Genomic DNA, 10,928 nt, shown 5'->3' with positions numbered 1-10,928 from the left:
GTTTAACATCTGTTCTTAGTCTTGTGTAATCGAGTGTAGATTAGGTGAGAGTTTTGTAGTGAGGATTCTTTGTAAAGAGAAGAGAGTATTTTGTAGTGAGGTTTCTATATGTAAGTATTGAGAAAAACTTATGGTTCTTAATAAATAAGGGCTGATGATGTTGTGATATCATGTGTTTGTATTTCTTTTGATGGTATCAGAGCCGAGTTGCGATTGTTCTTGATCTGGTTTTCATCTAGATTCAGTTAGGGTTTAGATCGAGTTAGGGTTTCAGGTCTTGTGTCCGGATCTGGTTCTGATTTCTTCTTTTCCTTCTCCTGGGGTCTTTAGATCGGTTATCAGATCTAGAGTTGTTACGATCTGTTCAGATCGGGTGTTGATCATCAATCTGGTTGTTCTCTTGTCACGTCTTAAGAGTAAACGTTCGTGATAGTTGTAAACGATTAGGGTTAATGTTATGTTAATTCTAACGGTCAACGCTATCTCGACGGTCAACGTTAAGATTGTGCAAACAAGGTTCTAAAATCAGATTGGTTCTGGCATTTGAATGCCTGTCTTGTTTTTCAGCGGTGAATCTGTGTTTGAGATTCATCGGAACTACATTGCTGCTTGCTGAGCACATTATCGAGGATCTTTGTAAGTTTCGCACGCTCCTTTATTTTCTGGTTATAGAAACTGTCGTGTGATTGATTCATGTTTTTATTTGTCTGATTTCTTGATTGGTTATTCATTTAATCATGTCTGATACACCACCAGAATCGTCTACTAAAATTGATGTTGTTAATTTTGATGATCCTCTTTATTTGCATCCTTCTGATCATTCTGTGACAACTATTATAAGCATCAAACTACTTGGTACTGAAAATTTTCGGGTTTGGAAAAGTTCAATGACTAGGGCTCTTAAAGCCAGAAATAAACAAGGTTTTATTGAAGGAACTGAGTTAAAAGATAAGACATATACTATTAAATCTCTTAAGTGGGACAGGGTTAATGCCATTGTATGTTCATGGATTCTTAACTCACTTTCTGAATCCATTTACATTGGACATGCCTGTTCTGAATTTGCTTTGGATGTTTGGAATGAACTTTGTGAAACCTATTACAAGGCTGATGGGTCAGTTGTTTTTAATATTCACCAACAAATTAATAGTCTCACACAAGGTAGCTTGTCTGTGTCTGATTATTTTAACAAGTTGGATGGTCTATGGAAAGAATTTGATGGCTTAACAAAGTGTCCTGATTGTACTTGTGAAGCAGCTACTCATACGAAAAACCACTCTAAACTTATGAAACTTATGCAGTTTCTTAGTGGTCTTGATGACTCATATAACCAAGTTAAAAGTCATATTCTAATAATGGAACCATTACCTGATGTTCAAACTGCTTTTTCTATTGTTTCCAGAGAAGAGTCTAATCAGAAACATGGAAATGTGTCTGTTTTATCTAATAAAAATCAACATTCTTCTGCTTTTGCTGGTAAATTTACTGATAATAAAAAGTTTAAAGGAAGAAATCAGAATTTAGTCTGTAAGAATTGTGGGATTAAAGGACATACAATTGAAAAATGTTATAAACTTATTGGGTATCCTAAGGATTTTAAACTAAAATCAGAGTTTAATAAGTCATCTATTGTATCTGGTGCTTCTTCTCATGTTAGTGAAAGTGCTAATGTTTCTGCTGTTTCTTCTGATAAGTCTGATCATCATTTTCTAACAAATGATCAATATACAAAGTTAATGTCTCTTCTTAATGAGAAAGAATTATCTGAAGGTGTATCTGTTAATGCTAATATGGCAGGTATGTCCTGTAATAATGTTTTCTTTAATAAAAAGAAGTGGATTGTTGATTTAGGAGCTAGTCAACATATGACTGCTTCTGAATCACAGCTTTCTGATTTGGTTGATGTTTCCAAACTTAATCTAAGAGTCGATCATCCTAATGGTTCAACTGCTAAAATAGATAAGATTGGAAATATTAATCTTTCTGATTCTATTGTTTTGTCAGATGTCTTTGTTATTCCAAAGTTTCATGTTAGTCTTTTGTCTGTTCACAAGATTTGTAAAGAAAATAAGTGCAAAGTCATTTTTGATGAAAATAATTGTTTTATTCAGGATTCACTGTCAATGGAGACTGTGAAGACTGGTAAAGAATTTGGAGGTCTTTACTATTTGGAAAATCAATTGTTAGGTAGGTCAAACTTAGTGTTTAATAATCATAAATGTTTTGTATCAAAATTAACTTGGCATAATAGAATGGGACATCCAACTGATAGAGCTCTTAATTGTTTAAAACCTGTTTTGAATTTTGATAATGATTCAGTTATGCCTTGTGATGTTTGCCATAAGGCTAAACAAACTAGAGAGCCTTTTCCTTTGAGTGAACATAAGTCCTTTAGTCTAGGGGAACTTGTTCATTTAGATGTTTGGGGTCCCTATAGAGTTACATCTATTGGTGGGTTTAGATTTTTTCTTACAATTGTATATGATTATACTAGAGCAACATGGGTTTATTTGATGAAGTCCAAAGATGAAGTGTTTAGTTGTTTTCATGAATTTGTTATGTTATTAGAAAATCAGTTTAATGTTAACCTAAAGGTTATTAGATCAGATAATGGAACAGAATTTGTTAATATAAAAATGAAAGGTTTTCTTGAAACTAAAGGGATTATTCATCAGACTTCCTGTGTTCACACTCCACAACAAAATGGAGTGGTAGAACGAAAGCATAGGCATTTATTGAATGTAGCTAGGTCTTTGTTGTTTCAAGCAGGGTTGCCTAAAAAATTCTAGGGAGATTCTATTTTGACTGCAGTTTTTTTAATAAATAGAACTCCATCCTCTGTTTTAAATGGTAAAACTCCTTTTGAATTGGTCTATAATCGTGTTCCAACTTATGATAAAATTCGTGTATTTGGATGTTTAGCTTTTGCTACAAAGTTAAACAATACTGATAAATTTTCTGAACACTCCGAGAAGTGTGTTCTTATTGGTTATTCTAGTGTTAAAAAAGGTTATAAGTTATTTAGTCTTGACAATGGTTCTTGTTTCTTTTCCAGGGATGTGAAATTTTATGAATCTGTGTTTCCTTTTAAGTTGGCTTCTAAGTCTAATGAAGTGTCTCAATTTCTTGAGACAACTGTTTTACATAATAAGGATTCTTGGGATCCATTTTCCTATAATGAACTTTTGTTTTCTGAAAATTTTGATGATAATCAAAATAGTGGAGAATCTAGGTGTAATAATCAGGATGGTGATTCAGTTGTTGATCAACCATCTGATGCAACTGATTTTGGTATTGATGGTAGTCCTAGTTTAGATGCAACAATATCTAATCAGGAAGGTACACATGGTAATGAGGCTTCTGTTTCGCAACCTAAGATTGTTGCATCAGGTCCCACTAATAGTTCTGAGGAAAGTTTTAGTAATTCTGATTCACATTTACTAGGTGTTAGAAAATCTAATCGTGAGTCTAAATTTTCCTCAAAAGTTAATGATTTTGTTATAGAAGGAAAGTATAAATATGGAATTGAAAGGTCTGTTAATTATTCTTTTCTTAGTCTTGACAACAAATGTTTTGCAACCAATTTAAATAAATATGTTGAACCACAAACTTATTATCAAGCATCTTTGGATCCTAATTGGGTAAATGCAATGAATGAAGAAATTGAAGCTTTATATAGAAATAATACTTGGGAGATTTGTGATTTACCTCCTGATAGGAAACCTATTGGTTGTAAATGGGTGTATAAAATAAAATATAAATCTAATGGTGAAATAGAAAGATTTAAGGCAAGGCTTGTAGCTAAGGGATATAACCAAAGAGAAGGTATAAATTTTGATGAAACTTTTTCACCTGTTGCAAAGATGGTTTCTATCAGATTGGTTATTTCACTTGCAGTTAATTTTAATTGGAATTTTTTTCAATTGGATATTAATAATGTCTTTCTTTATGGTGAGTTGGATGAAGTTGTTTATATGACATTACCACTTGGATATAATGATAAAGATAATAATAAAGTTTGTAAACTGTTGAAATCTTTATATGGGCTGAAGCAGGCTCCCAGGAAATGGAATGAAAAATCATGTGGTTTTTTACTTGAGTTTGGGTTTGTTCAAAGTGTGGATGATTTTTCACTATTTGTTAAAAGTTCTAGTGGTAATATTGTTATATTACTTGTATATGTTGATGACATAATTTTGAGTGGTAATTGTGATGATGAAATTAACAAAGTTCAAAAAAATTTAAAATCCAAATTTTTAATCAAAGATTTGGGAAAATTAAAGTTTTTTCTAGGTATTGAAGTTATAGATATTAATGAGGGTGTTTGTTTGTGTCAGAGGAAATATTGTATGGAACTGTTACATGAATTTGGAATGTTAAGTTGTAAACCAGTTAAGACTCCTCGACTGTAATGTTGTAATTAGAAAAGAAGGTATTAATGTCAATGATTTGCTTATTCAAAATGTTATTCTTTATCAAAAATTAGTTGGAAAACTCATCTATTTGACCATTACTCGACCAGATATTTCATATGTTGTTCAAGTATTAAGTCAATTTATGCATTCACCAAGAAAGTCTCATTTTAATATTGCTATAAGATTACTTAGATATTTGAAGTTAAATCCTGGAAGGGGTTTTTCTATTACAAAGAGTAATCTGAATTTAAAAAGCTTTGTTGATGCTGATTGGGCTAAATGTTTAGTGTCTAGAAGATCAGTAATAGGGTATGTTGTTTTTCTTGGTAATACTATTGTGTCTTGGAAAAGTAAGAAACAGGATATTGTTTCTCGATCCTCTACAGAATCAGAATATAGGGCACTTGGTGTTAGTTCCTGTGAAATAATGTGGATTTTAAAAGTTTTGTTTGATGTTGGTTTGAAAGATTTAACACCTGTTTCTATTTTCTGTGATAATGAGTCAGCAATAAAACTGGTTCATAATCCAGTATTTCATGAGAAAACGAAACATTTTGATGTTGACACTCATTTTATAAGAGATAGAGTGTCGAAAGGGATTTTTGAAGTTCATAAAGTAGGTTCGGAATTTAATCTGGCATACATTTTTACTAAACCTTTAGGGGTTGGTCAACATGAATGGATTTGCAAAGGTTTAGGCCTTGTTGATCCTTTTCAGAATAAGTGTTGAGTTGATTGAATTATAAGTTTGAGGAGGGGTGTTGAATTATCTGGTTATTGCAATACAAACTTATAATTCATTATATCCTTTTATGTATCCTTTTAATATTCTTATTTTTAGTTTGTCTTGTTATGATTTTATATAGAAGGGTATATTGTGTATATGATATGGTTAAGATGTAAAACACGCGGGTCATATCTGATCCATATCATAGATCAGTGACCTGGTTGACTGGTCAGAGGTATATATTGATTGAATACGTGAGGAATGGATGATAGCATAGTATTGTAACACACAGATCAGTCTTCTACTCTTTTCATCTCTTTCGTCTCTAGGGTTTGTTCTTAGAGTTTAACATCTGTTCTTAGTCTTGTGTAATCGAGTGTAGATTAGGTGAGAGTTTTGTAGTGAGGATTCTTTGTAAAGAGAAGAGAGTATTTTGTAGTGAGGTTTCTATATGTAAGTATTGAGAAAACCTTCTGGTTCTTAATAAATAAGGGCTGTTGATGTTGTGATATCATGTGTTTGTATTTCTTTTGAATTAAATAGATAAAACAAAACATAAAACAACAATAAGAGTTACATATAGTCATAACAACATTTTAAGGCTCGTAAAAGTAAAAGGTGTCGTCGAAAGGTTTGTTCAGAATAGTTCACAGCACGATGCTTGATTGACGATAGAAAGTGAGCGGTGGCAGTAACATGAGAGGTTGACACAGTTACCGGAAACCAAAATAGATTAGCGATAAAAGAAGACATGGTGCAATAGTGAAATAGATATATGTTGGTGTTGTTGCAGGCAACGACAACAATGTCATAATAATGACTTCACGAAAAGTCAACAACTAGATGGTGGTCGATGGTGCAGTACGAGGGCAGCACACATAATGCTGAGAGAAATAGGTTATGCAATGGTTGTAAATCGTCGGTGGCAATTACCTGTTGGTGCAAATATGAATTATGTTGTTAATTTGAATATGGTGGTTCACAAGTTTGAAAAGCGCTTGGCAAATTGGAAAGTGAATTTGTTTTCTGTAGGAGAAAGGTTGACGTTGATTAAATATGTTCTTAAGAGTCTTGGTATTTACTATATATGTTTGTGTTCAAAGTGTCAGAGTATGTGATTTGTGATTAGTGCTTTAGAGTCTTTGCGATTGCGTTTTTATTTTTAGGGTAGGAGTGACTCGTATAGAAAGATTGTTTGGATTAAATGGAATTTGGTGTTAAATTCCAAGGGAAAATGTGGTTTGGGTATAGAGAGTCTAAAAGCTTTTAACATGACACTGCTTGTTATGAGGAGGAAATGCTTTGGGTAAAGTTGGTACATAATATTAATGATGTTCATAGAGGGTTGGGTGGGGTGTCTCCTAAAACTACTCATTAATTGCACATGCTTTTCACATGATACTTAAACCTTCAATCTCATTTCAATCTCGGGAGGACATGTCATCATACCGTCAAGCTAAAGGTTGTTGCTATACTGCAAAAAATCTCAATTAATTTAATGTCAAGAAATAATTTATCCTATCTATATAGTATTTAATTAAAATATAGATACATTTAAAGCCTAAATGATATAATGCAAAATTCTCCACTAATTTGTTACCCATATACGTATTAAACCAAAAAGAAGTTAATTTTTTCCCAGAACCATGACAGTATATATATGAATAAATTAAACAAAGTCACTCATACACACCAACATTCAGTACCGACTTTTGAACATGAAACATCTGTATCAAAAGTCCTAACAAAAATGTACGTGTTACATTAAAAGGTATAAAGACAGGATAAATTATTTCTTGACATTAAATTAGTAAACACCTCAACTTTCGCATGTGTATATTGCTGGTCATTTTTGTACTATAAAATTATTGAAATTAACTTACCTGTCAATGTTTTAAAAGTAGATCAGAAAGTATGATTTTAAACATTTTAAAAAATTGAATCTTGTAATAGAAACAAATAAAAAATAAACCATTGGAAGCTTAAGAATAGAACTAGACAAAATTTAAATATAACCTGGTCATACATTCATTAAAGCAAATTAAGAGATGCATAAAAATGTGAGAGACAGAGTAAAAAGTACAATAAACAATGGCCATATAATATATTATTTTATGGTTTTGTGTTTTGACAAAGAATGGTTTTTGCTTGCATAAGTTTAATCTAGCACTTACAAATGTTATTGTATGAGTATTATGGCTAGTAGATGTCGATAGTGGCAGCGATGATGATAGTGGTGGATTAGCCTCGTTTTCTTCGTTATCACCATCAGGAACATATGTTTTTATATTTCTCCAATTTTCTAACCCCAAACATCTCAATATCGACCTCAAAGCTTGTTGTATATGCATGCAATACACAAACTCATCCTCCATTTTAGATGCTAAAAAGAAGTGATTGATCGAGACTCGAATCTACCGATTTTTATCTAAGAATCTGAAGCGTATAAACCGTAAAGGCACTTAATATGTGGGGTTGTTGTTATTACGCATTAATGCTCATAAAAGACAAGAATAGAGTATTCAATATGGGTTGGTGGTGGTCTGGTCGTGGACATCAATGCTTGAGAACAACACTGAAAATCTAAAGTGTTATAGTCATCAAGAACCACCAACACTTTACTTTATGAAAGTCAAACTATAAAAAATAATTTCTTAAATTGGAGGTACGGGTTCTAACTTCTAATCCACACATTGAGAGAAGTTCTACTAATTAACAACTTGGACCAATCTTGTATAAAATTAAAACTTAAAGCAAATTAGAAGAAGAAGAGGAAGAAACCTAGAAAACTGTTGTAGCAAATCATATGAGTGTGATGAAATTTTGAATGATCATGAACCTTCGGGGAAAAAATTACTCCCTCTGTCCCAAAATTACTCCCTCCGTCGCAAAATTATTGTCGATGTTTGACTTTTTAAATATCTTTTTTCAACTTTAACCTTAAATAATTTATTTTTTGTTATATAATTTTTTATGCAAGATATATTAATAGATTGTTTTTTAAATGTATTTTCATTGTATAAGTTTCATTAAAAATTATATAACACAAATAATGATCAAAGTTTCAAAAGTCAAACGTGGACAATAATTTTGGGACGGAAGAAAGCACTTGACACACATGAACTCATGAACAATAGTGAAGATTTATTGCCAAACCCTTAAAATAAATACTCATTAGACACGGTTGCATGCCAAGAAGCAAGAAGCAGTGGTGAATTAAGAAAGAAAAAAATTTAGGAGTTGCATTAATAGAAGAAAAAAAAAAGCCTCAATTCCCACGGTAGTTTCTGTTACAAAATCCGTCACTAAAGGGTTACCGACGGATCACAATTATATTTTGTGATGAATTTTCAACGGATTCGTGAAGGATTTCTGATGGATTTTTGACTGATTTCCAACAACTTTTGTGACGAATTTACAAATTTTTATACTTTTTGGACGAAATCTTGTAGTTGTTCATGCCTTCCCGGTACAGTAAGTCTAAGTGAGTCTGTCTCTAATGCCAAGAGAACAAACTCTGTTTTCCTATTTTACTAAACAAAATCTTCTTGCATAGAAGAGATGGACCCGCTGCTTAATATGATCGGATTTTATTTTTCCAATGTAATAATTGCATATAATAAGTGTTTTTAGACTTTCTCTCTCTCTATTTTAACAGCAAAATTTCAGTAGACAATGGGTTCGGCACCCTCTTCTGCAATGTTGACGTGGCTCGGCAAACACCAGCCCACCTCATGCCGAGCTTTAATTGCATCCCAACTCGGCAGACGCCGAGTCTCTCTCTCTCTCTCTCTCTCTCTCTCTCTCTCTCTCTCTCTCTCTCTCTCTCTCTCTCTCTCTCTCTCTCTCTCTCTCTCTCTCTCTCTCTCTCTCTCTCTCTCCAAATTGGTCCAGCAACAACATCATCTTTGTTGGAGCTGAGGTGGAGCTCGACAAGAGCAACACGTACCACTCCCCCAGCCTTATAAACAACAACTCTAGCATATGGGATTCTCCTGCATAGGCACGGTTGCAATAAGCTAATACTGGGTTATAACTTTTATCCATTACAAAACTTGGGTCTATTGGTTCCTTAATTTGTAGTAGCGATTTCATTTCAGTTGTTTCATCTTGTATTAGTTTCAGGGTTTGATTGTGTTTATCTGCTTAGTAGTTTTCTTTCCCAGTGTTTAGTTTCTGGTGTATAATTATTCATATGGCCTCAGAATATTCTAACTTTTGATATATATATATATATATATATATATATATATATATATATATATATATATATATATATATATATATATATATATATATATGCCATTTTCGATGAAAATGTATATATCAACTATCAAGCAAATAATATGTAACCACACTATCATGCATCACCAGTTTATTATCTTTTATTTGGATATCTACAAAATCAATATTCAGAATATTAAATGTACATTAGCTACCAAATTGTACAAACCAGAATATAAAGACATGAATAGTACCAAACCACACATACGAAAAAGAGACCATATTATATAACTTGGACAGACATATACATTAAACATGTGATGATGTGAAATGACTGATGATCACAAGACCAACAAACGTACTGTAATTTATTAGTGGCCATATATATTGGTCTTACCATCACCACTGCATGTGATCACCATCGTTTTTTTTTTTTTTGATGCTTCAATGACTTTTTCCACCACCCCCGCTGCTAATTAGACGAGTAGTAAGGAGGCTCATATTGTTTGTACCATTGTCCAGTAGCTCAACATAATGTGCTTCAGCGGTTGTGCCACCGCTTGTGTTCATAATTTCATCTATAGTAACCATACTGAAATTACTCTCATCACCACCAATATCCCTTGTTGATACTACAGGCTTCTCAATCTGATGGCAATTACACATAATTAATGTATTAACATAACAACAAATTTTAATTAAGATGCCAGATTGAAATGTTATTTAATAGACAACAAATTATAATTCAATTAATTATCCACCATGTCTCTAGATCTAGATGACCACCTTATTTTCACAACAAATTCAATACGTTTGTCATAAGATGTCAACAACATATAACAAATACAACCGTGAGCATAATGAGCTCACTCAATAGAAAAGTACTAAAAGAAAATTAAAACTGCAAAAATGGTAAATAAAAGAACATAATGGATGAATATTCTTGAACATCCCAAATTAGATATAAAGGGTCGACTTTTTAATATAGTTCTATGTGTGGCGGCGGGTTTATATAAAATACTTTATATGCCAACTAGTTTGGTAGTCAATTTTACGTTCAATTCGTATACGGATTAGGTGTAACATGATCTAATTTTCTTAGTCTTAGAACGTTAAAACGAGGTTCGGCTTAAGTACTTCTATACTGAAAACAAAACCACTGGAATCTTCAGTTAATTTAATGAAGGGAACATAATATATATATGCAAGAGAAGCGTTTGAGAGCGTAATTATAGCTGCAGATAAACTTATTTGGAAGTTACTTACAGATGACGTCAGAGCTCCAACCAGTGGATCGGTGGTAAACGGATCATCTACAGAGGGTATGGGTTCATAAGTGGTTTGTGGTGTCGGATTAAGTGGTGGTGGAGGGTTATTCACAACCTCTCCTTCAACGGGAGGAGTGTCTTTTCCTCCTCCGGTACTATCTAACCCTAAACACTTGAGAAAACCTCTCAAAGCTTCTTGTATGAAACCAACTCTTCCCTCTTCCATTTTTTTTTTGTTGAAAAAGAAAAAGCTCAGAGTTACTGCCTGTCTTCTTTCAAGAGAACAAGAGCATT

At 32.7% G+C, this 10,928-nt stretch overlaps 2 protein-coding genes across 2 annotated transcripts; one reads left to right on the top strand and one right to left on the bottom strand.

The window, feature by feature from the left end:
• Positions 1 to 737: 737 nt before the first annotated feature.
• Positions 738 to 5,145, top strand: LOC145111338 (uncharacterized). The gene is made up of 9 exons (XM_079047629.1): positions 738 to 1,797; positions 1,852 to 2,030; positions 2,112 to 2,187; positions 2,320 to 2,451; positions 2,569 to 2,643; positions 2,923 to 4,203; positions 4,294 to 4,383; positions 4,487 to 4,542; positions 4,618 to 5,145. Exons 1-9 carry the CDS (start codon positions 738 to 740, stop codon positions 5,143 to 5,145), a joined length of 3,477 nt encoding a protein of 1,158 aa, XP_078903755.1.
• Positions 5,146 to 9,500: 4,355 nt separating this feature from the next.
• LOC145132493 (uncharacterized) lies at positions 9,501 to 10,928 on the bottom strand. The gene is made up of 2 exons (XM_079067294.1): positions 10,633 to 10,928; positions 9,501 to 10,014 (listed from the first exon to the last, which is right to left on the bottom strand). The coding sequence occupies exons 1-2, from the start codon at positions 10,858 to 10,860 to the stop codon at positions 9,811 to 9,813; spliced, it is 432 nt and encodes a 143-aa protein (XP_078923420.1). The 5' UTR covers positions 10,861 to 10,928; the 3' UTR covers positions 9,501 to 9,810.

This window comes from Lactuca virosa, chromosome 1 (genome assembly GCF_052849685.1).
Source record: "Lactuca virosa cultivar CGN04683 chromosome 1, Lactuca_virosa_CGN04683_v6, whole genome shotgun sequence".
NCBI classification, from domain to species: domain Eukaryota; kingdom Viridiplantae; phylum Streptophyta; class Magnoliopsida; order Asterales; family Asteraceae; genus Lactuca; species Lactuca virosa.
This window is presented reverse-complemented; position numbering and strand designations above follow the sequence as displayed.

Bases quoted from the DNA above. Each gene is read 5' to 3' on its own strand.
- LOC145132493 (XM_079067294.1), bottom strand. From the start codon at position 10,860: ATGGAAGAGGGAAGAGTTGGTTTCATACAAGAAGCTTTGAGAGGTTTT. The intron at 10,015-10,632 runs GTAAGTAACTTC...AATTGCCATCAG, and splicing joins TTGGAGCTCTGACGTCATCT to ATTGAGAAGCCTGTAGTATC.
- LOC145111338 (XM_079047629.1), top strand. From the start codon at position 738: ATGTCTGATACACCACCAGAATCGTCTACTAAAATTGATGTTGTTAAT. The intron at 2,031-2,111 runs GTTAGTCTTTTG...TGTTTTATTCAG, and splicing joins TTGTTATTCCAAAGTTTCAT to GATTCACTGTCAATGGAGAC. The intron at 2,188-2,319 runs GTAGGTCAAACT...ATAATGATTCAG, and splicing joins TTTGGAAAATCAATTGTTAG to TTATGCCTTGTGATGTTTGC.